This window comes from Vidua macroura, chromosome 1, assembly GCF_024509145.1.
Source record: "Vidua macroura isolate BioBank_ID:100142 chromosome 1, ASM2450914v1, whole genome shotgun sequence".
In the NCBI taxonomy this organism is placed as follows: Eukaryota; Metazoa; Chordata; class Aves; order Passeriformes; family Viduidae; genus Vidua; species Vidua macroura.
In genome coordinates this window covers 154072731-154097348 of record NC_071571.1, presented here as the reverse complement: position 1 = coordinate 154097348, position 24618 = coordinate 154072731, and the positions used below count along the sequence as shown (strand labels likewise).

The window sequence follows — 24618 nt, the reverse complement described above, 5'->3', positions numbered from 1 at the left end:
GAGTGTGGCTGGAGAGAGCTCGGGGCTCGGCAGGGGCACCTGGAGCACTCTTCAGCCCAGCCCTGCTCCTCAGGGTGCCACGATGGGCTGTGGAGATGCCAGTGCCCTGCCAGCCCCGGGCCAGCCCGGGCCGAGGGGGTGGCAGCCCTGTCACACACACGCACAAAGTGACACCGGCTTTCTCTGCGCTTTTATCTCAGACACCAGATCCCTGTGCCCACCCTGGAATGTCCTGGAATGTCCTTTACACACGGCTACAAAAATCCTGGGAGGCAGAGGGGGGCAGGGCCGGTCCCCAGGGTAGAGCTCGGCCAATTCCTTGGAACAGAGCTGGGCTGATTCCCCAGATCTGAGCTTGGCCAAGCCCTGGGATCAGAGCTGGACCATTTCCCTGGATCTGAGCTTGGCCAAGCCCTGGGATGGATCAGTTGGACCATTTCCCTGGATCTGAGCTTGGACAAGCCCTGGGACCAGAGCTGGGCTGATTCCCTGGATCTGAGTTCAACCAGGCCCTGGGATCAGAGATAGACCAATTCCCAGAGGCTAAGCTCAGCCAAGCCCTGGGGTCAGAGCTGGGCCCATTCCCCAGATCCAAGCCCTAGGATCAGAGCTGGGCCCATTCCCCAGATCCAAGCTCTGGGGTCAGAGTCAGGCCCCAGATCCAAGCCCAGCCCAGCCCTGGGAGCACAGCTGGGCCCATTCCCAGCTCCAGGCCCAGCCATGGGGTGCAGTTCATGCTGAGAGGTCGCTGTTGTCGAACCTCTCCTGGTCGTAGACCTCGGCCACCACCTTCCTGCCCGCGAACCAGCGCCCGTTGAGCGCCTGGATGGCCTTGTGAGTCTCTGAGGCCATGGAGAACTCCACAAAGATCTTGACGATGATCTCGGCATCCTCCTCCTCGCCCTGCTTCTCCTGGTAGATGATGACCCTGTTCACAGCCCCGAACTTGCCGCACTCCTCTGTCACTTCTCCCTCCAGGTCATCGTCGATGTCCTTGGGATCCACCATGTTCCGCAGCACCATCACCGTGGACTGCAAGGGAAGGCAGGAGGGAATTACGGCCTGGAGACACGCACAGGACACACCCCAGCACCCCAAACCCCACTGCAGGCACGCTCCATGGGGCTGCTGGCTCAGGCTCTCAGGGATAACTACTGAGTTTCCAGGTCTGAGTGCTGCTGGCTGTGAGGGGCTGGCCCCTGGATCAGAATTCCCCTGGGCTGGGAATGCTGTGTGCCATTTCCTGGGATACACCCTGGAAGCACAAGGAGCCTTGGGCACCACTCTCATTTTCCCTGTGCTGCTGCCATCCAGGTATTCTTGGCTTTTCCTCAACAATTCCTCAATTCTGTCACAATTCTCTTTGTGTTCCTTTCCTCCCCTCCCAGTAAAGCTGAAGGATTCCCCAGGTGCTCCCAACAGGACACGCAGGTAGGTCCCACACCTGCACCCAGCCCTTCCATGACTGAGCCCCTGGGGATCTCAGATCAAAGGGACAGCTGAAGTCACCTGGCCTGAGCTCCAGGGCCGTGTCCAGGTGGCCTCTGGCTACCTTCAAGGACAGAAATTCCACCACCCCTCTGGGCAGGCTGCTCTGTGCACCTGGCCCTGGCACACCTGGGGCATTCCAGGCTCTGCCCCATCCCATTCCAGCTTCCACGTGAACACATTTCTTGTGGCTGTTCTTCACAGCCCAAAGCAAGGGCACTTGTAGGCTCAGAATTCCAAACAGGCTGGGATAGAGCATTTTATTAAAAAATACTTTAAAGTTTTGTGATTTGGGGGTTTTAAATTTTTTTAAACCTCAAATAAGACTATTTAGCTCTGCTCAGCTTTTCCCAAGCCAGGCTGTGCCACGGATTGAGTCTTTGGGAAAGGTGCATGGGTGGCAGCTGGCACCTCCTGGACTCACCTCCTGCTTGCGGAGCAGCTTCTGCATGACCATGTGGCGGGCGCTGCTGCCGGAAATGCTCATGTGCTCCTGCTCGCTCAGCATCTCCGGCCGCTCCGACTCCTGGAACACCTCCTCCTCCTCCTTCTCCTTCTTCACCTCCACCAGCCCCAGGGCCGGGGGACTGGCCAGGATGGGATTCACAACCCCCACCTGCGGGATGGTCACCGGGATGGGCGGCCGGGCAGGGGTGACACCTGGGAGAGCGCAGGGACAGGAGGGTGGTCAGTGACAGCTGGGCAACGGTCAGTAACAGCTGGGCAGTGGTCAGTGACAGCTGGGCAATGGTCAGTGACAGCTGGGCGATGGTCAGTGACAGCTGGGCAATGGTCAGTGACAGCTGGGCGATGGTCAGTGACAGCTGGGCAATGGTCAGTGACAGCTGGGCAACAGTCAGTAACAGCTGGGCAGTGGTCAGTGACAGCTGGGCGATGGTCAGTGACAGCTGGGCAATGGTCAGTGACAGCTGGGTGATGGTCAGTGACAGCTGGGCAGTGGTCAGTGACAGCTGGGCGATGGTCAGTGACAGCTGTGCAGCGGTCAGTGACAGCTGGGCAGTGGTCAGTGACAGCTGGGCGATGGTCAGTGACAGCTGGGCAGTGGTCAGTGACAGCTGGGCAGTGGTCAGTAACAGCTGGGCAGTGGTCAGTGACAGCTGGGCAATGGTCAGTGACAGCTGGGCGATGGTCAGTGACAGCTGGGCAGTGGTCAGTGACAGCTGGGCAGTGGTCAGTGACAGCTGGACAATGGTCAGTGACAGCTGGGCAGTGGTCAGTGACAGCTGGGCAATGGTCAGTGACAGCTGGGCAACGGTCAGTAACAGCTGGGCAGTGGTCAGTGACAGCTGGGCAATGGTCAGTGACAGCTGGGCAATGGTCAGTGACAGCTGGGCAGTGGTCAGTGACAGCTGGGCAGTGGTCAGTGGTCAGTGACAGCTGAGCAGTGGTCAGTGACAGATGGGCAGTGGTCAGTGACAGCTGGGCAACAGTCAGTAACAGCTGGGCAGTGGTCAGTGGTCAGTGACAGCTGAGCAGTGGTCAGTGACAGCTGGGCAACGGTCAGTGACAGCTGGGCAGTGGTCAGTGACAGCTGGACAATGGTCAGTGACAGCTGGACAATGGTCAGTGACACTTGGGCTGTAGTGACAGCTGGGAAACATTCAGTGGTACCCAGGCCATGGTCAGTGACAGCTGGACAATGGTCAGTGACAGCTGGGCAGCGGTCAGTGACAGCTGGGCAATGGTCAGTGACAGCTGGACAATGGTCAGTGACACTTGGGCTGTAGTGACAGCTGGGAAACATTCAGTGGTACCCAGGCCATAGTCAGTGACACCTGGACAATGGTCAGTGACAGCTGGACAATGGTCAGTGACAGCTGGGCAGCGGTCAGTGACAGCTGGGCAACGGTCAGTGACAGCTGGGCAGCGGTCAGTGACAGCTGGGCAGTGGTCAGTGACAGCTGGGCAGTGGTCAGTGACAGCTGGACAATGGTCAGTGACAGCTGGGAAACATTCAGTGGTACCCAGGCCATGGTCAGTGACAGCTGGGCAGCGGTCAGTGACAGCTGGGCAGCGGTCAGTGACAGCTGGGCGATGGTCAGTGACAGCTGGGCAGTGGTCAGTGACACCTGGACAATGGTAAGTGACAGCTGGACAATGGTCAGTGACACTTGGGCTGTAGTGACAGCTGGGAAACATTCAGTGGTACCCAGGCCATATTCAGTGACACCTGGACAATGGTCAGTGACAGCTGGACAATGGTCAGTGACAGCTGGGCAGCGGTCAGTGACAGCTGGGCAACGGTCAGTGACAGCTGGGCAGTGGTCAGTGACAGCTGGGCGATGGTCAGTGACAGCTGTGCAGCGGTCAGTGACAGCTGGGCAGTGGTCAGTGACAGCTGGGCAGTGGTCAGTGACAGCTGGACAATGGTCAGTGACAGCTGGGAAACATTCAGTGGTACCCAGGCCATGGTCAGTGACAGCTGTGCAGCGGTCAGTGACAGCTGGGCAGCGGTCAGTGACAGCTGGGCGATGGTCAGTGACAGCTGGGCAGTGGTCAGTGACACCTGGACAATGGTAAGTGACAGCTGGGCAATGGTCAGTGACACTTGGGCTGTAGTGACAGCTGGGAAACATTCAGTGGTACCCAGGCCATGGTCAGTGACACCTGGACAATGGTCAGTGACAGCTGGGCAGTGGTGACAGCTGGGAAACATTCAGTGGTACCCAGGCCATGGTCACCTGGACAATGGTCAGTGACACCCAGTGCCAGTTATCCAGCTTTTACCCCCCATGCCAGGTGATGCTGCTGGGAACCCATGGCCTGTCCCATCTATTGGACACCGAACTAATCCATAAAACATCCAAGCTCTTGCCCAGGCAGGGCCAGGAGCAGCATTCCAGCTTCAAGTGGACCCCAGGCACAGAGTGCCATCTGCAGAAAAGGGACGTGGATGACAAGACACACCGGTGACAGGAGCAGGGGGGCCCACAGAGGTGACAAAGGAAGAGCACACATGGGTGACAGCAGGAGGGGACAGATATGTGCAGGTGACAGGAGAAAAAGCACACAGGTGACACCAGGGCGACACACACACACATGACAGAAGGAAGAGGACACACAGATGCCAGCAGGAAGGGGGCACAGGGGCCAGGAAGAAGGGACAGGAAGAGGGGACACACACAGGTGCCAGGAGACAAGGGACAGAGGTGCCAGGAGGAAGGGGGCACACGCAGGTGCCAGCAGGAAGGGACACAGGGGTCAGCAAGAGGGGACACACACAGGTGAGAGAAGGGGACAGAGGTGCCAGGAGGCAGGGACACAGGTGCCAGGAAGAGGGGACAGACACAAGTGAAAGAAGGGGATGCACAGAGGTGCCAGCAGAAAGGGGACACAGGTACCAGGAGGAGGGGACCCACCTGTGATGACACCAGGGGCCTGTGCAGCCATCACGGCCTGGGGCAGAGCCCCCAGGGGCTGGGCCAGGGTCAGGGCAGGGGACACAAGCCCCGGGGTCGCCAGCGTGCCCAGCACTGCGGCTCCTGCCACGGCTTCCTGCGGGACACACGGAAAGCCTCGGGTTAGCCCTGCCCCAGGGATGTCCCTGCAGAGGAGCTGATCTGGCTGACCCAGCCAGGCTCAGCTGCCCTACACCTGGGAAATGCCCCACACTCCCAGCCCCAGGAGCTGCCAGTGCTGCGAGGGAGGTAAAGGTGTCACCCAGCCCAGCAGGGAAAGAAAATTCTGAAGCACCTTGGAAGAAACATCTCCTGGAACTCAAATCCCAGTGAACACCCTGACACCCAGAACTCCAACAACATCCTGGAAGAACATCCAGCTGAACAACAAAGACTTCCATGGAAGTACTGAAAATAATGTGCCTAAAACACACCCCAGGATCCCAATGTTTTTTGGCTGTTGTTGCTTTCCAGGCCATTGTAGTCCTGATTTAATTGTTCACATCCTTCTCTTCCTTGTGTTCTCAGGGCTCCTGTAATCCCTGATGTGGCAGAGCAGAAGATCCCAAGATTTTGTCCCTCCATCCCAGATGTTAGTGGATCTGTGACTCAAAGCTGCTGGGATATCCCAACTCTCCTCTACATAAATGCCCTAACTCTGGGATCCAACCCATCCCATCAGGGCTCTGCTCCCAGTGCCCACAAGACCACTCCTATTTCCATTGGAGATGAAGCTCCTATTGAAGGGGAATGGGAAAGTGCTGGAACAAAACCACTGGAATTTCTGGCTCCACTGGTCACCAGCTGCCCCCACTTCTCATTGAAATGGCTAAAAAACTTCTGCCAGTACTTTTGATTCCTCCACTTCCTTGCAAGTCTGACTTTTCCTACCTCTGGCAGACAGGGGTGACCCTTGCTCCTCTCTCTCTTTAGTGCCACTCTCCTCACAGGAACAGATCCTGCAGTTTCTTGACTAAGCAGGATTTACCCATGTCTGTGCCACATCCCTACCATTTCACTTAAGCAGAGGCCATGCTTCCTTCCCAAAGTGATTTTGATCCAAGTAACTCCAGACATGTCTCAACTTCCTCCCTGCCCTGACTGCAGAGCTTTCCAGACCTGTGGAATCTCTCCTGGGGCCCTGTGAGTTCCGTGTGAGGGGCAGCTCCTCCCACTCCTGCCTCCACCTTTGATTCAGGGAAACATTCCCCAAAAAGCCTTTTGGAGCCTCAGCTCTGCTGCAGCAGCTCCAGGGGCTGCACTGACCAGCAATTCCTGCCCAAGAAAATCCCACAACACAACAGTGCTGGAATTTTCTTGCTCCGTGGGCTACAGTGCCATGGGGGGGATCCTGCTGCCCAAGGCAGGGATGGGGGCACAGCCATGGGAATCTGTGCCCAGTGGTCCCACCCAGGAGCTCCTGGAACTTCAGGAAAACGAAATCAGAGAACTCAAGTTCTGTATCAATGTCCAACCCACCCCATCACTGCCCCTCCCTGTTTCCCAGCAGCCTAAAGCCATTCCAGGCCTCTTCCACCCTGCTACAGGTGTGACCTTCAACCAGAATGCTGCTCACACAGCTGCTCCTGCCCCCATCCCTCACCCCTTCCATGTCCTTCCCTGCTTTCTTTCAGCCTCTCCTGCAACCATTTTCCCCCTCACTGCTGGTTTGATTTCCAGACTAGGAATTCTCACCACCCTTCCCCACCTGTTCTTGAAATAAAGCTCTCATCAGCTGTGCCAGGTCATTCCAAAATCTGGTGTCTCAGATTCCCCAGGTGCCAGGGACAGGCTCCCATGTGTGAAATCCTGGGACAGAGTACGATCTGGAATCATGGCATCCTGGAATGGCTTGTGTTGGAAGGGACCTTAAAGCTCATCCTGTCCCACCCCTTGCAGTGGGACACCTTCCACTATCCCAGGTTGCTCCAAGCCCCGTCCAACCTGGCCTTGGGCACTTCCATGGATGGGGCAGCTTCTCTGGGCACCCTGTGCAGTGCTCTGTGCTGTCCCCGTGCTTTACCTCTGCTGTCCTTGTTCCACCCCCGTGTCTCACCTGTCCCTCCCCTGTTCCACCCCCGTGTCTCACCTGTCCCTCCCCTGTTCTACCCCCGTGTCTCACCTGTCCCTCCCCTGTTCCATCCCCCTGTCTCACCTGTCCCTCCCCTGTTCTACCCCAGTGTCTCACCTGTCCCTCCCCTGTTCTACCCCCATGTCTCACCTGTCCCTCCCCTGTTCCACCCCCATGTCTCACCTGTCCCTCCCCTGTTCCACCCCCCTGTCTCACCTGTCCCTCCCCTGTTCTACCCCCGTGTCTCACCTGTCCCTCCCCTGTTCCATCCCCCTGTCTCACCTGTCCCTCCCCTGTTCCACCCCCCTGTCTCACCTGTGCCGTGATCTTGGCGGTGGCGGCGGCGGCGGCGACAGCAGCTGCAGGTGGGAGCCCTCCAGGTGTGGCCGGGGTCAGCAGTGGCATCGGGGGCGTCACGGCCTTGCCCACCCGCAGGTACTGACCCCCCAGGTCAAAGAGGTTCATGGAGGACACGGCATCCTGGGAGGACTGGGCCTTCTCATACTCTGCAGGAGGAGATCATCCACCAATGAGCCTTTCATTGTTCAATCACGGAATTATGGACTGGTTTGGGTGGGAAGGGACCTTAGAGACCTTCCAGTCCCACTCCCTGCCTCCTGCCTCCTTCCACTATCCCAGGCTGCTCCAAGCCTGTTCAATCTGGCCTTGGGCACTGCCAGGGCTGGGCCAGCCACAGCTTCTCTGGGCACCCTGTGCCAGTGTCTCACCTCCTCACAGCCACTACAAATTAAATTTCTAAATCCAGCCCTGACCTGTGTCGCCCTGATTTTTTAAGATTTTCTAAAGCCTTCTGAGTTTACATTCTTGTAGCAAACTTTCTCACACAACTTTCTGTAAATAACCTGTTGTTTTGCATTCCTTCATAGAGGAGGAGAAATTTGATGGACTGGTAGTTTGTCCAGTGTCGTTGGAGAGGTGGCACGTTCACCCTCCAATCCACTGTCACCTTTGGAAAACTATAAATGCTGGAGTCAGAAAAAATAAAGCAGTCTCTTTATCGTGACAATAGCAACAGCTCGCATCGTGCTTTCTCATGTCCTGTACTGACATCCCCGCTCAAAATTTATTCCTACCCCTTAACGAAATTCCCTCTCCAGTGTGGAAAACCCACCCCCAAAGGCAGCCCCAGGAGCAGAGGACACCCCCAGCCCTGCCCCAGCTCCACCCGGCTGTACCAATGAAGCCGTAGCCTTTGTGCTTCCCTGTCGTGGGGTCCCTGGCCAAGGTGCAGGATTTGATCTTCCCAAAGGCTTCGAACACGCTCTTGATGTCGTCGTCGGACAGGTCCTGGTGCACAGAGGCCACGTAGATGCGGTTGAAGGCCCGGGCCTCCTCTGCCAGCTGGTCAATGATGGGCTGAGCCTGCCCGATGTTGCTGGGCCTCCCCACCTGCAGGGACAGGGATGGGAATGGAGTTGGGAAGGGCCTGGAGTACCAGGAGGGGCTGAGGGAGCTGGGAAAGGGGCTCAGCCTGGAGCAAAGGAAGCTCAGGAGAGACCTTGTGGCTCTGCACAACTCCTGACAGGAGGGGACAGCCAGGGGGGGTCGGGCTCTGCTCCCAGGGAACAGGGACAGGACAAGGGGAAACGGCCTTGAGCTGTGCCAGGGGAGGTTCAGGCTGGACATCAGGAGGAATCTCTTCAGGGAAAGGGTGCTCAGGCATTGGAAGGGGCTCCCCAAGGAGGTGCTGCAGTCTCCATCCCTGGAGACATCAAAGGAATGCCTGGACGTGGCACTCAGTGCTCTGGGCTGGGTGACAAGGTGGGGATTGGTGACAGACTGGACTCATGAGCTGGGAGGGATTTTCCCATGTGAACAACTCCATTATTCTGTGATGTGGATGGTCCATGGAGCAGGGCGGCACTTGGCCTCTCCCTGCCTGTGCAAACCACAGCACGCCTCAGAGGGAACGGGTCCAGGAACAGCCTGCACTACCAGGGTCCTGGGCTCTGCTCCCTCCTCCCCGTACCCATTTACCTTCCCTGACCTGCCAAACTTCCAGGGACTGAGAAACATTCTGCAAGCAATTCACAGCGTTCCCACCTCTTTCCTAAACCCCCTGGGCCATGGCACTCTGCACGCACTCAGGGCATGTCAGAGACACCATAAAAGATATAAGGAATCACCTTTGCTTTGTCTTCAAAAGGATTCCATGTGTGGGTGGGAAAGCCTGAAGCCAGTCTCAGGTGGGACTTGCAGGCTGGGGGCCTCTCCTCGGAGAGGAGGGACCCAGAGCCACTGTGTGCTCCATGCTGGACATCAAGGTCCATCAGGGAACAGTCTTTAGGTTCCTTCCCCCATCACAGTGCTGTGGGGAGCATTTCCAGGCACGAAACCGCTATTGCCAGGAAAAGAGAAGCAGGAATTTTCAGAGCAGGCGTGCTACTCACCTTGATGTTCCTTCCTCCCAGCATGACAGAATTCATCTGCTCCAGGGCCAGCTGGGCGGCCTCGGGAACCTCGTATTCCACAAAGGCAAAGCCCTGGGATGGGAGGAGACACCTGTTAATCACTCCAGCTGTGCCAGTCCAATGCAGCCGAGCTTTCCCATGGACCAGATGCCTACAGGTGGAATTGATTCCCACCACACTGATTTCTGCTCATGGCCCAAGAAGATTCCTTAGAGAAGCATTTTATTATGGCAGAAAATGGCCTGCAGAGGTTCCCCCAAGGACATCTGATTCTGGAGCCTCTCAGACTCTGAGGTCCTGCAGCAAAACCCCAACTAACTAAGGGCTGCTGCCTTGTCAGCACTTCCAGCAGGAGGAATTTCTTCACTGAAAGGGTGGTCAGGCATTGGAAGGGGCTGTCCAAGGAGGTGTGCAGTCCCCATCCCTGGAGATGTCTGAGGAATGACTGAATGTGGCACTCAGTGCTCTGGGCGCTCCTTTCCAACCTCAACGATTCTGATTCCATGCACTTCACCCCACACACCCCTGGCTCCCACCACAGAATCCTGCCCTAAGCAGATCAGGGAGCTGCAAACATTCACCCCCAGGGCTAAAAGGAGCCTGCTCTTCAAAGGGATAGAGGCCCTTTCCTCTCCTGGCTGTATCTGGAAAGCCTTGAAGAGATAAGAATGTTCATTGAGGGCTGGGAATCATAGAATCATGGAATGTTTTGGTTTGTAGGGACCTTACAGCCCATCCAGTTCCACAGCTTCCTCTAGACCAGGTTGCTCCAAACCCCATCCAGCCTGACCTTAGACACTTCCAGGGATGGGGCAGCCACAGATTCTCTGGGCAACCTCTGCCAGGGCCTCACCACTCCCACAGGGAAGAATTCCATCCAGAATTCTGCAAAGCTGCTTATTTTGTCTTTAGGACACATGGCTGAAAGAAATGTCCTTGCAGAAGACCCCAAAACGCCTCATCACTGGGGCAGCAGCACCAACTCTCGCTGCCCCCAAGGAATTCCACCCCTTCCCAGGACAGTTCACCTGCTCTTTGCCACATCCAGGCAATCCCACAACAGTTTGGGTGGGACAGGACCTTAAAGCTCATCCACAGGCAAGGAACCTCCCAGCAGCCCCAGCCCACCTTGTGCTTCATGGTGACGGAGTCCCAGGACATGTCGATGCTCTTGATGGGCCCGAAGGGGGCGAAGGCCTGGCGGATGGTGTCCTCCCCCAGCTCGTAGTAGATGGAGCCCACGTAGACCCGGCACATGATGGCGAGTGCCCGCTGCCTCTGAGCCGCCATCTGTAGCGAGACAAGGACTGGCCGGTCAGTGCCGGGCTGGCCGTGGCCACCGGGGCCTCCTCCCCCTCCTGCTTCCCTCCCGGGAGCCTGGTGGCGGCTCTGGCACAGCCTGGATCAGAAGGCTTTCCCTGCTCGCTGCACAGGGCGCTGGAGCGGATCCGTCCGGCTCGGTCCCGGATAAAGTCCGGCTCATCCCGGGGCAGACACGGTTCGGCCCCTCCGGCCGGGTCTCCCCCAGCCTGATCTCATCTCCAGCCACACCTGCAGGAGGAGGGAATCCCTTCACTCTAGGGCAGCTTCCCCCTCCAGGCAGCAAAGGGCTCAGCTCTGGGCACTGGGAGAACCCCTCCCGCTCCCCCCAACGGCAGAGATCCATCGGCACTCCCACCCCCGCCCGTCCTCCCCGGCAGCCAAGGGTCTGGAACTGGGAACCTCCCCCCGCTCCCTCTGGCACCAGAGCCTCCCCCCACCCCCGGCAGTCCGAGATCCAGTACTGGGCACCACTTCCACAGCTCAACAGCAAAGCCAAACACTCCCATGGCCCAGTGGGACTCCTGGGAAGCGTGTGGTGCCAGTACTCATCCCTGCCTGGCGGCACTGGCTGTACTGGTGCAGCCCCAACACGCGGGTGCTGCACAGAGGGTTCCTGCTACGGTGTCCTAAGTCTGCCTGGAAACCTGTTTTCAAGACAAATCCAGCCATTCCTCACAGGAGGGATCCCAAAAGCAGAGCACAGTGTGTCCTTTGTGTCTGTCACCCCCAGAGCAGCTCTACTGCTGCTGAGGGATGTGGCCCTGGAGATGTGGCAACACCTCGGGGCTCTGGAGGAGTCACTGCCTGCATGTGAGGGGACGGCTCTGGGGCAGGTGGGACACACCTGGGGCAGGAAGAGGCTGGTGCAGAGCACGTGCAGCAGCAGCAGGTGATACCTCTGGCCCTGCCCAGCACCACAGCAGGGAGCTCTGAGTACCCCCAGGGCAGAGGGGCTGCAACCAGGGCCTTCAGGAGACAATTTCTGGGGTGCCCTAATGAGCAGAGGAGCTCTGCCATGCCCGGGGTCCCCTGGGGCAGAGGGAAAGCACTCAGGGCCTCCTCAAGGCTGATTTTTGGGGTGCCCTAATGAGTACAGGAGCTCTGCCTGGGGATGCTGCAGCCCAAAGGGAGGGAGAGCTCATCTGTGACAGGCACAGCAGCATGGACACAGCCTGTACCCGAGGGACTCCTGCTCCCTACCGCCCCTGTCCAGGACTGCCACTGGCCACAGGAGGAAACAACCTGCGAGGGTTTAACTCCTGCCATTCCCTACAGGACACTGCAAACAGGGACAGCTCTCACCCCAGACTATCCCTGAGGCGACATTAAACCCCAGCTGCTGCTCCTGAGGTGACATTGAGCCCCAACTGCTGCTCCTGAGGTGACATTAAACCAAAACTGCTGCTCCTGAGGTGACATCGAGCCCCAAGTGCTGCTCCTGAGGTGACATTAAACCACAACTGCTGCTCCTGAGGTGACATTGAGCCCCAGACTCTGCCCCTGAGGAGATATTGAGCCCCAACTGCTGCTCTTGAGGTGACATTGAGCCCCAGACTCTGCCCCTGAGGTGACATCAAGCCCCAGCTGCTGCTCCTGAGGTGACATCAAGCCTCAAATGTTGCTCCTGTGGTGACATCCAGCCCCAACTGTTGCTCCTGAAGTGACATCCAGCCCCAGCTGCTGCTCCTGTGGTGACATCCAGCTTGCCCCCTGCCTGGCTTAGGATTTCCCAGCACGGCTGGGCCATGGCTCTCTTTACTCTGCAGGCTGTGACCAGCAGGACTATGGCACGTACACATGCAGGACAGTGGCTGGGTGCTCTCCCAGGTGCTCCAGCACATTCCCAGCTTTGGTGCAGGAAAGCCCCTCAGTCTGCAGCCTGTTTAGGGGGTCAGAGCCACCACCAGTGTCACCCTGGGTGTCCCAGGAAGGTGCCTCCCCCGAGGAGCCTCTGCAGGAGGAAATCCCCACTTTGCCCTGCCACAGGACTCTAAAGGAGAGGTGGGGGAGCGAGGAGGACTCAGGATTTTCAGACAGCAGAAGAATTCCTTCCTGCAAAGGGTGGTCAGGCATTGGGAGAGGCTGTCCAGGGAGGTTTGGAGTCCCCATCCCTGGAGGTGTCCAGGGAACACCTGGACATGGCACTCAGTGCTCTGGGCTGGTGACAACGTGGGGAATCAGGCACAGCTTGGACACTATGACCTTGGAGGTCTTTTCCAGCCTTAATGACCCTGGGATTTTGGACTTGCAGAAGGCAGAGGTGAGATGGGCTGTGCTGACTCCGGGTGTCTGTGGGTCACCAACAGGAGCATCCAGGTAGGGGATGTGCCCCGGGCACCTGAGCTCAGCACAGGTCAGTGTCAGGGCCTCCTGCCTGGACATCTCACTGCTCTCAGCAGCCCCCGGGCTGATTTCACTGCTCCCTGTGCCTCCTTCTCCTCCTGTAACTTGGAAAAGCACCTGAAGCCTCAGCCAGGCAGCAGCCCTCACCTGTAGCTGTGTAATGCTGCTCTGAAGGGATTTGGGAGGTTATTTTAAGCACAGGCCAAAACCCCACCTTGGGGTGCTCTTGTAATCAAAGCAGGTGATGCACAACCCTCAGCACGAGCATCAGTCATGACACAGTGACACCAGGGGATGGTGAAGGGACGTGGGAATCTTACACTGTGACGCTGAGGACTGAGCCCATGGGAAGCTGTAACTCAGGCCCTGAGACCCAGAGCTCAAGGAGTTCAGGCTGTGCCCTCTCCACAAAGAAACTGGAAAACCCTAGCTACAGGAGAAGCGCTGGACAGGGGGCTGTTTGCACTTTGTGCATTCTGAGCGGGCTCCGGGATGAAGCATCTGCCAAGAATGGGATATCCTGACTGCTCTGAACTGTACCAGCTCCTGCTCCTGGGCTGTGTCCACCTGTGACTCCCAAGGGAGGAATGGCCGAGGAAAAGGGGTCACGGCCCGGTGCCCTGGGGGTCATAAGCCATTCAAATTTTCCTGTGCCACCAACTCAGCTGTGCCCAGCTGGGGAGAGTGAACCAGAAACAATTTAGGCCAAATTGCTGGAGTTCCACTGTCAGGCAGCAGCTCCGGGGATGGGGGGAGTTCCCAGGCATGAGGGCTCCGACACCATCTCTGCCAAATCCACACCAAGACGGCTGCTCTGCTCCACTCCAAACGTACCCCTGCCCCAGAACTGGCTCCCCACTGACACACCACCCACTGCCAAAGGAGGGAGACTGGGGATTTCACGTCAGTGCCCTTTTTCTTGGAGTTCAAACCTCCGCCCGTGTTTTACACCAGGCACAAATCTCATATTCCAGCAAGATGGACAGGTATTTATAAATGAATTTACAACTGAACCTTTGGGTGCAGGGAGGAGTCATGGGACACTTTGTCCAGCACGTCTTGGAGAAAGGAGAGGCTGGATCGTGCCCAGTCATTCAGCTCTTTGTGGCCTCTGATTAGAAGGGGCACAAAGGCTCACACAAGTTTTCTGATCAGTTTTCTGATCAGTGCTGCAGTTCTGTCCCTTCCATCCTGCTTTTGCTGCACTTGGAACGTGCCATACTGCCCTGGTCTGGACCGTGCACAGTAAAGAGAGTCTGAGCCTGGGCTACACCATGTTCTGCCAACCTCCGGCACCCCGGCCCTCCCCAGCACCGGCCGGCTCTGGGTGCTGGGAGGTCGTTCCACAAGAAATCGCCCCTTGGTGAGTTACCTTGGCCGTTAGTTTTAGGTCGGGACCTCAGAACTGTAGCATCCCTAGAAATGCAGCTCCCACAATTTCACGGGTGTGTTCAGAACTGGTGGAAATCTAAAGCTGTCTTTGCCCCCGAGTGGCAGTGTCCCCGCAGACTGCACAGCCTGGGGTCTTCTCGGGGCAGTGACACCTCGCTCTGCTCCTGGGCGTGTCCAGTACAGGTGGGGATGTGGGAGGGCTGTGCTGGGCGCGGACAAGAGCATTGGCACCACTACGAACGTCCCCACGCTAGGCCCTGACTAAGACAAGTGCCCCAGAAGAAGTGAATATGTCTATTGACCGATTGTAAAGGTGAGAGAGGATCTCCAAAGCCCATTGTCACTGCTGCCATCTGAAAGACAGTAAAGACAGAGTTCAGTCTGTTGGAGCTGAGCATACTACGGCTGTTTGTACAAACTCAAGCAGAGCGGCGGCACAGGGGCACCTGCGGAGAGGCCTCTCCTTCCTCGGCCCTCACTGCCTGGTCCCCAGGACTGTCCGGCGCCAGGACCCTGCCGAGTCCGGTCCCACCAGGCCAGGGTGGGGCTGTGCTGCTGCCGCTGCCTCGGGAAGCAGGGTGGGATCCCAGGGGGGACTCAAGGCAATAGTAACCTCTGCAACCACTGTCGTTGATTCACCCCCAGCATTTAAAAGGAGCCCCTCAACTAGAGCAGACCCTCAGAACCAGGCACAGCCCCAAACGGCCTCAGCTGCCGGGCAGGGAGAGCACATCCACAGGGATTCCTCAGGCAAAGCCCTTGTTTTGAGCTTCCTGACTTTGAGTAAAGGCACTGAGACATGCTCTGGAAACTTCTGAAGGAGGGGAGGTCAAACCCCAGTTAAGGGTTCTCCCAGTATGGGCATTCCAGTACAAGCAGGAACGGCCAACAGAACTTCTCCAAAATTGAGAGCACCTGGGTGCAGGGGAGGGAAATGGGGCAGCACTGGGACGCAGGAACACAGGGACCCTCCCTCAGGCAGAGGAGATGGTGACAGGACACTGTTCCCAAGATCCCTTCTGCCCTCACCACCTTAAACATGGCTCAGAAGCAGAGCCCACGGCAAAGTCTTTGGCTTCTTGTATCTCAAGAAGGGACGTCCAACAGGACTGGAACTTTTAACCATTTCCTCTTGGAACAAAAGAGATCTGCGGGCAATTTGTGAGGTTAGTCAGGGTGCCTGGGTGAGCTGCAGGCTCAGGGCTGTGCTCTGGTTCCGAGGGCCCTGAGAACTCCACCGTGTCGGGGGGAGCACGAGGCAGAGGGAGAGGCTTGCAGGGGGGTCTCACCTGGAGGTTGGTGAGCTGCTGCTGCTGGTGGGCGATGGTTTGTTTCACCAGCACGCTCTTGATGCTCTGCTCCATCGCGTACTTCTTGGCCTGGAAGGAAAACAGGGGCTGTAGGGGCAGGACAACACAGCGGGGCAGGGAACGATGCCTGGCTCCGCACCACAGCACCAGAACCTTCCGGTCTCCATCCCTAAGCACCAGGGCGCTGCCCACAGCTCCCCAGCACCTCGAGGCCCTGGGACACGGAGGATGCCGTGAGGGGCAGCGCAGGGAAGCAGCATGCACCGGGAGCTCGGCGTTCCCCTCTTCCGCCCCCGCATCCCACCGCAGCCCCTTACCTGCAGGGCCCGGGGCGGGGCACGGCCTCCTCCAGTCCTCTCCTCTCAGAGAGCGTCTGCACAGACGGCTGCTACAGGAGGGAAGGGGCTCCACGCCCTCCCCATGGCCACCCCGGGCTGGGCTCTGCCCTCTCAGCACACCCGGCCTGCTCTGGATCTGCTCCCAAACCACATCAGCTCTTCCCTGGCTCTGCTCCCTAAATGCCCCAGTTCACCTCTGGCTCTGCCTGCCCACGCAAGGCTCCCTTGGGGTTTCTCTCAGTCCTCCCCAAATCTGGTACAGCCAGAGATTCCGGGCTGCCAGCACCGAGGCTCAGTGCCAAGGCAAACCTCATGCCCAGCCCTGTGCTGTTCCCCAGGACACACACCCCTTGGCACCTGGTCTCCATGGCTGTGTTTGGGAGCTGCCAGGGAACGGGAGGATCTAACCCAGGGATTTGAAACCTGGAAACGGACAAGGGGGCTTGCATCCATGGGCTCCAGAGAAGCCAGAGGGAATGAGGCTGGGAGCCAGCCCCCTCACACACAGGGACAGCCACACGGAGCCTCCCGAGGACAGAGCTCTGTGTCCCTGTCATCCCAAGGACAGTGTGCTGTCCTTGACCAGATGTGTGCTGGTGTGGACAGTGACAGGCAACTGGAGCAGATCCCAGTTTCAGTCCTCCTGGAGCAGCGGCTGCTCCTCAGTGACTTTGTGGCATCCACACCCTAGCTCAGAATTCCCATCTGACTTAGGATGCCATTTTTCTGAACTGACTTTCTAAATTAAACCCACTCTCACCCACCCCAACAGCAATTCCCCATCATGCTCCTGAAAGTGTCCATGAACTCCAAACCAAACCAAGTAATTCCTGGGCCCAAATGTGACTGTGGGACCCTCCAGCATGGCCACGATCCAGAGATCCAGTGGTGAATTCCCTCTGGCCCCACCAGAGACAGAGGCTCATTAAAACACACCACCACCCCCCAAACAGCAAATTCCCACCAGTTTTACTCACTTTCTGGAGAGCTTCCTGCTGCTCTGGGGTGAGAGGGGGCAGCCCCAGCTTTGCTGCCGTGCTTTGCCCGTTTTCCATCTTAATGGACTCCGTACCCTAAGGAGACAGAAGATGCTCAGGGAAAACTCTTCTCACAGGAGTGACTTGTCTTCCTTCCCAGAAAATCAAAGCCCTTCATGTCAGAACATGACAGTAGGCTAAAAACCCTTCCCAAACCCAGCTGTATGTCAGGAAAACCAGTTCATATTCCCACCATTCCCTGTGGGAAGAGCCATCCCAGCAATTGTACACTTTCAGAGTTCTCCAGCCACGTTTTCTGTGAACAGACAATCAGATAATCCCCAATCCTCGCTCATGTCATCTCCATCCCCTCAACAGATCCACTGTCTAATGTCCCCATCAATGTTCTCCTCCTACTTCTCCCTCCCAGCTCTGTTGACCCAGCTCTCTCAAGTTCTCATTTTAAAACCTTCTCTGAAACTTTCTGTCCTAGGGTGACGGTATGGTGCTTGTATCCCAAATCGTGTGCTCTGTTTATGCCTGATATTATGTTCTGTGCCTTCAGGACTGACTCTGAAAGTGAAGGATTGTTTTGTCTTGTTATCAGCCAGCTCACCTCCCCCCATGGTCTGTGTCCAGGAGAGGCTTGGCTGGCTTGCTTGCTTGCTTTTGCTTATTAGTTAGTTTAGCTAGGCAGTCCAATTTTTACCCTGGACTGTTTCTTTTTCCCTTCCCTTTCCTGAATATCATCTGAACCTGCTCTGGATCTGGGAAACATCAAGAAACACCAAGAGTCTGCATTTTTGTGACCTGCAGCAGCCATCCCCAGCGCTGGAGACTGATAGCTGGGCAACCACTCCCAGGAGAGACTTTCTGAATTTGTCATCTCTTCAGAACGGTGAAAGGGTTTTGTCATCTGGTGTTGTTTTGTTAAATAAACAGGTTTTTTTCCCATTTCTTTCTGAGGAAATCCTTCCCGAACCAGGTGGGGGAGGGGCCGTGGGGGGTTTGCTTTCTGGGGGCTCCTTCTGGAGGTCTCCCAAATTTTGCCCTAAACTAGGACACTTTCCCAAATCACAGAATCATGGAATGCTTTGGAGGGACCTTAAAGCTCACGCAGTCCTGCCCCCTGCCATGGGCAGGGACACCTTCCACTATCCCAGGTTGCTCCAAGCCCTGTCCAATCTGGCCTGGAACACTTCCAGGGGACGATGCAGCCACAGCTTCTCTGGACAACCACTGCCAGGGCCTCACCACCCTCACGGGGAAGGATTTCTCCCCAGTACCCCATCTGGCCCTGCCCTCTGGCAGTGGGAAGCCATTCCCTGTGTCCTGTCACTCCAAGCCCTTGTCTGAAGTCCCACTCCAGCCCTCTGAACTATGATTCCAGCACAGCACAGCGATCCCACTGCTGGGACTGGGACTCCAGCATGGTGATCCCACTGCTGGGACCATGGATCCCACTGCTGGGACTGGGACTGCAGCATGGTGATCCCACTGCTGGAACCATGACTGACTCCAGCACAGCAATCCCACTGCTGGGACTGGGACTGCAGCATGGTGATCCCAGTGTTCAGACCACAGATCCCACTGCTGGGACCTGGGACTGGGACTGCAACATGGTGATCCCAGTGTTCAGACCACGGATCCCACTGCTGGAATCATGATTCCAGCATGGTGATCCCACTGCTCAAATCACAGATCCCACTGCTGGGACTGGGACTGCAACATGGTGATCCCACTGCTGGGACCATGGATTCCACTGCTGGAATCATGATTCCAGCATGGTGATCCCACTGCTGGGACTGGGACTCCAGCATGGTGATCCCACTGCTGGGACCACGATTCCAGCCTGGTGATCCAGTGCTGGGACCCCCCATCTCAGCCCCCAGCAGCAGGACCAGGCCCTGTCTTTGGTGCTCATGGGGGTTCTGGCAGCACCACCCATCAAAACAGAGCTGGTTCCTTCTCTCAGCTCCACATTTCCCATCAACCACCCAAAAACCAGTGGGGACAAACCCCAGCCTGCGGTCCTGGACACGCTCCTGTGGGAAGTCTTTGCTCCGAGTAAAAGGATCCATGGAAAAACCTCCGTTCAGAGCAGGAGCCAAGACTTGAAGCTTTACCAAAAGCAAAGCTTTTCCTGGATTGTCACAGAATCATGGAATGGTTTGGGTTGGAGGAACTTCAAAGCTCATCCCGTTCCACCCCCTGCCATGGGCAGGGATACCTTCCACTAGCCCAGATTGCTCTAACCTGGCCCTGGACACTTCCAGGGATCCAGGGGCAACCACAGCTTCCCAGCCCAGCCATTCCAGGATTCTGGGATATATCCTCAATCATCTGACTCTCATTTTACAGCAAGAATGAGACTCCTGGTTTTGTGCAGCCTCCAGTCCCCTGTGGGCAGTGTGAGCATTTCCCAGGATCAGTGCACATGGAGCAGACAGAAAACAAACCCTCCCAACACAAAATCCTGCTCTCCAGGTGTCCGGACAGTATCCAGAGCTGCAGTTGTTCCCAGTGTCCCTTCAGAAGTCCATGGCTGGACTGGGACACAAGGAACACAAGGATGATGGGAACACCAGGGCACCAACAGGGACACAGGAACAGAGGTGGCTGGAGCTGCAAACTGGCAAACTCCAGTGCACAAAGCCACACCCGAGCTGAAAACAAGCCCAGCAAAGTGATATGGAATCATGGAATTGCTGAGATTGGAAAAGCCCTCACAGCCCACCGAGTCCAACTGTTCCCAGCACTGCCAAGGCCAGCAGTGACCATGTCCCCTAATGCCATCTCCACCTGGCCACAAACACAATCCAGAAATGTTCATCTGTTTATAGAAGAAGGCTCCCTCATCTCCAAGATTCATTTTGATTGTGGAACATCCAATAAATTAATTTAAAAAATCCTTCTTGTCCTTTCCCACCTGGCTGAAGCCCTGTTTGTCACCAGCTGTCCCTGTCCCCTCCCACATCTCTGCCACTGGACACCCAGAGCTCTCCCCTGCCAATTTCAAAGTCCACAAACCCTTCTCCCACTGCTGCTCCCATCTCCTCCAGCTTTAAAAACTCAATTATTCCAATTTAGGAGCTCTGAGATATGGAAGGAGAAGAACAGAGTGAAGGGTTGCCAAGTGTAACTCTTCAAAATAAAAAAAGTCAGGAGCCCAATTTGTTGTGATTGTTCCAAACCCAGCCCATTGCACAGCTGAGTTTAATATAATTTACATATCGGCTCATTAACAGGCACAGCTTCCAAAAACTGCTCTGGAACATCCCAGCTCCAGCAGAGACAGCAAAGCTGAGACTGGAAGGACCCAGGAGCACCCAGGCACTGCTGGCTTCAGGCTCTCTGTCCCCACAAATCCCTCTGGGAAGAGCCCATAGATGATCTCTGCTGACCACGGGCATGGTTCCAACAGGAATTCCTGACCATATATCCCTTGCCATGGAGCATTCCCCAAGGAACATCATCACCCTGTCACTCTGGGCTCCCTGGAAAGCAGCACGTTGTGCAAACCCACCCCAACCTCCACCCTCACACTCAGAGAGCCCGGAGGAGTGCTGCCTTCCTCTTTCCAGGCTCCTCGGGATAACCCTGCTCCCAGGAACAGGCTCAGCTTGGTTCCCTGGGGCCAGACAATAGCACCTGGGGCTTTGTGCTCAGGCTCCTTCCCTGAAACCTTATTCCCACATCCCATAACAGCCAGAAGGGAGAGAGGAAAGTGGGAGAAAAACTCGAGAAGAGCAGGTAGAGGAAGCAGGAGAACAGGAGCTTCTTTGGAAAGAAATAAATGGGAAGTGGATTCCTGCTGCTATTCTGGCATCTGAGCATGGCTGGGCCCTTCTAGGGGGCTTGAACTCCAAGAGTTCAGAAACATTCCTGGAAATCTGTTACAGGGCTGAGAACCTCCCTGAAGTATAAACACACCAAAAGGACAGAATCCCGTTTATTTGGGAACCACAAACAGCAAATCACACGGAGATTCAAGGAGACTGAAGTGCAAAAGGGAAGGATGAAGCACATGGCCAGGGCATTGGCTCCATCCCTGCTCCACCTCCTTGACAGGATGAACAGGAATTCAGCAGAATCCTTTCACGCTGGCCCAGCAGAGGCTGGAACACAGCCCGAGCAGCACAGAATGCCAGGATCAGATTGGAAAAGATTCCAAGAGCACGAGTCCAGCCTGGGACTGATCCCCACCTCTCACCACATCAGAGCACTGAGTGCTGTGTCCAGCTGCTCCTTGGACACTTCAAACCTCCAGCAGCAGCCCCTTCCAATGGCCTTGCCACCTCTTCCAGAAAGAAATTCCTCAACTACAGGTGAGCGTCCAGGGAAGGCCCTTCCTGGTGGGTACAACCACGTTCCAGTTCAGTCCCTGTTTTCCATCTAAGCCCTTGGGGATTCCACTGGAAGTCTGGAAGCCCTTGTGGGCACAGTAACCTTTAGTACTCCTCAGTGGCTTTGGCAACTCCTTTCCCACACCCCGTGGAATGCTCCTTTCCAACTGGGAACGGCAGTGCTGGCAGTCACTGCTGGCACGTGCAGAATCCAGAGCATGGGGCACATCCAAAGCTTCTCCACTACTTCCCAGATGTGCTCCTAGAGACTGGCACGAACCCAAACCTCCCCAAACGGGCCCTTTCTGCAGGACTTGGTGAGCAAATGGCTCCCACAGCTGCAGACCTGGCCAGTGCCCGTGGTTCTGGTTCCATCCAGAGCCATGGAATGGTTTGGGTGGGAAGGGTTCCCACAGCTGCAGACCTGGCCAGTGCCCGTGGTTCTGGTTCCATCCAGTGCCATGGAATGGTTTGGGTGGGAAGGGCTCCCACAGGAATTCCTGACCACATATCCCTTGCCATGGAGCATTCCCCAAGGAACATCATGACGTGGCCAGTGCCCGTGGTTCTGGTTCCATCCAGAACTATGGAATGGTTTGGGTGGGAAGGGGCTTCCAGCTCCTCCAGGGGCAGGGACACCTTCCCTCCATCCAACCCGGCCTTGAACGCTCCCAGGGATGGGCCAGGGGTGGAGCTGGATGGGATTTAAGACTGCTCCCATTCCAAAGCAGGCTTTGATGCCATGATTCCATGACTGACCCCTTCAGGCTCCCAAGTGGCTTTTGCCAAACTGCACAGCTCAGCCAAGGGAACTGTGGCTGACACAGCTGCTGTCACTGAGGCCCCCACTGGACACCACACCTGCTTGCAGGGCAGGAGCACCCACCCAAGCCAGCTGGGATTCAGGAATGCAGAAGGAAGCCAGGCACTGGCAGAGGAGCTGATGTGAGGCCATGAGGGCTGACGGGGACAGGGAGTGCTTCAAAATGCCCCCACAGAGGTTTTAGTGCCCCAAATGGCACTAGTGAGGTGCCCAGAACATTGTGCCCATTCCCAGGGGTGCAGAGAGCCCAAAGATTGCCAGGAATCAGGAGAGAGCAAAGGAGAACACCCATGGGATGTGGGAAGGTCCCAGCCCAAGAAATGAGGGGAACACTGAACTGGGAGCACGATCACAGCACTGACACAGTGCCACAACGTCCCAGACTGCCCAGATTCCTTTAGCAAGGAATCAGCCTGGATCAGCCCCAACAGGTGATCCCACGGCCAGCACTGACACCACGCTGCCACCCAGGAACCTGGAATCCCTGGGAATCCCACACACATCCCCTGGGCCTGCTCTGTCCCACAGCACACCACGAGGCCATCCTGCATTCCCTGGGAATCCCACACACATCCCCTGGCCCTGCTGGGCCATCCAGGATCCAGGATTCCCTGAAAAGGTGGAATGGGCATCCACAGGTCCGCCCAGCCTCCAGCAGCTGCTCGGAGCCCAGGAACAGCAGAGCTGATTTCTGCATCTGACGGGCAGCCACACGGCCGCCTTTGGGGGAGTCCCACTGCTCCTGGCACCATGGAATCACCGAGGCTGGAAAACACCTCCACACCATCGAGCCCAGCCTAAGACCTGTCCCCTGAGTGCCAGGGACACTCCAAACCCCCCCGGGCAGCCCTGCCAAGGCTTGAGCACCTTTTCCTCAAAGGAATTCCTCCTGGTGTCCAGCCTGAGGCCATCTCCCCCTGGCCAATCACCTGGGAGGGCGTGCACAGGGATTCCCCGCACCTGGAGACCCCTGTGCAGGTGTGTCCACAGGGATTCCCCACACCTGGAGACCCCTGTGCAGGTGTGTCCACAGGGATTCCCCACACCTGGAGACCCCTGTGCAGGTGTGTCCACAGGGATTCCCCACACCTGGAGACCCCTGTGCAGGTGTGTCCACAGGGATTCCCCACACCTGGGGATCCCCACACCAGCAGACCCCTGTGCAGGTGTGTCCACAGGATAAATGGGAATTCTGAGGCCAGGTGTTTCCTTCTCATCCCCTGTGGAATCCCAGGTAACCTCACAAAGCAAGACCTGCCCCCTCCTTCCCAGCGCTGACCTGGGAAAGGTCCCAGCCCAATGGATTAAGGAAAAAATGAGGCAGGAAACAAAGCGAGAGTTGTTTGTATCTCCTCCCAAATGGGAGCACCAACCCCTGTGAAGTCACAGCAGGAACCCCAGGACACACAATTCCTTCTGGGATCAGCAGCAGCCCCTCAGAGCAAGGCTGAGCTGCTCTGGAATCAGAGCCATACCCCAGAGAAATCCCGTGTTTTCCATGAAAACAGCGACGGGGAAGAAGAAGCAAACCCAGCAGTGAAATCCCGCCGTGCCACAGGGACGGCAGATCCAGCCCGGCATTCCAGGAGCTCTGGGGGTTCAGCCCCGAGCCCCCACGGCATTCCCGGGCTCCCTCCCCGGGCCGGGGCACCTGCAGGCGCCCAATTCCCATTCCACCCACGCCAATCCCAGCGTGGATTGCACGGCTCTGCTCGCGGTTCGGCGCCAGGAAAAGCAAGAGCCCCGAAAGCCCCGCGCTCTCACACCCGCAGCCAGCCGGCCTGAGGCGTCCCCGAGCCCGCAAAGAGCGATCCAGGCGGATTCAGGAACGGCGGCCCAACAGCAGCACCTGAACAAGCGGACTTAGGAAACCCAGCCCAACAGCGAGCACCTGAAGAGGCGGATTTGGGAACAGGAGCCCACAGAGGAGCGTTTAAAGCCACGGCTTCGGGAACGGCAGCCCCGGCACAGCGGCCTGCAGCGGGACGGCCGAGCCCGCTCCCCGCCGGGCCTGCGACAGCCGCGGCCGCACCGGCGGGACGGAGCTCAGCAGCGCGCGGGGGAACACCGACACCTTCCCCACAGGGAGAAGGCCGCGACAAAAGCCCAGAAGCGGAAGAGAACCGGCGGGAAGCGGCGCCGTCCCCTCAGAGCCGCCACGGCACGCGGGCCCGGAGAGGGCCCGGCGCGGCGGACCCGCTTGGAGCCGCCCTGTATCCCGCCCCGCGAGGAGCCGGCCCGGCCCGGCCCCGCCGCCCATCGCCCCTCACCAGCGCCATCGTCGTTGTCGCCGCCATCTTGTCCTTCCCGTCTGCAGCACGCGGCTCTCGCGAGAGCCCCGCGGCGCGCGCGCGCG

At 57.4% G+C, this 24618-nt stretch overlaps 1 protein-coding gene across 3 annotated transcripts; it reads right to left on the bottom strand.

The window, feature by feature from the left end:
• Nucleotides 1–173: 173 nt before the first annotated feature.
• On the bottom strand, nucleotides 174–24618 carry PUF60 (poly(U) binding splicing factor 60). 3 transcript variants are annotated; one of them, XM_053973853.1, is made up of 11 exons: nucleotides 24533–24618; nucleotides 17094–17189; nucleotides 15758–15847; nucleotides 14771–14821; nucleotides 10539–10700; nucleotides 9390–9482; nucleotides 8175–8388; nucleotides 7294–7484; nucleotides 4869–5004; nucleotides 1913–2148; nucleotides 174–1032 (listed from the first exon to the last, which is right to left on the bottom strand). In XM_053973853.1, exons 1-11 carry the CDS (start codon nucleotides 24557–24559, stop codon nucleotides 733–735), a joined length of 1596 nt encoding a protein of 531 aa, XP_053829828.1. In that variant the 5' UTR covers nucleotides 24560–24618; the 3' UTR covers nucleotides 174–732. The 3 variants fall into 3 exon arrangements, with proteins under 3 accessions (XP_053829828.1, XP_053829833.1, XP_053829838.1); XM_053973858.1 differs by lacking the exon at nucleotides 14771–14821; XM_053973863.1 differs by lacking the exons at nucleotides 14771–14821; nucleotides 15758–15847; nucleotides 17094–17189; nucleotides 24533–24618 and adding an exon at nucleotides 14449–14756.

Coding starts and splice junctions, on each gene's coding strand:
- PUF60 (XM_053973853.1), bottom strand. CDS start 24,559: ATGGCGGCGACAACGACGATGGCGCTG. Junction 15,848..17,093: donor AGCAGGAAGCTCTCCAGAAA/GTGAGTAAAACT, acceptor TTTTCCTTCCAG/GCCAAGAAGTACGCGATGGA. Junction 5,005..7,293: donor CCGCCAAGATCACGGCACAG/GTGAGACAGGGG, acceptor TGTGTCCCGCAG/GAAGCCGTGGCAGGAGCCGC.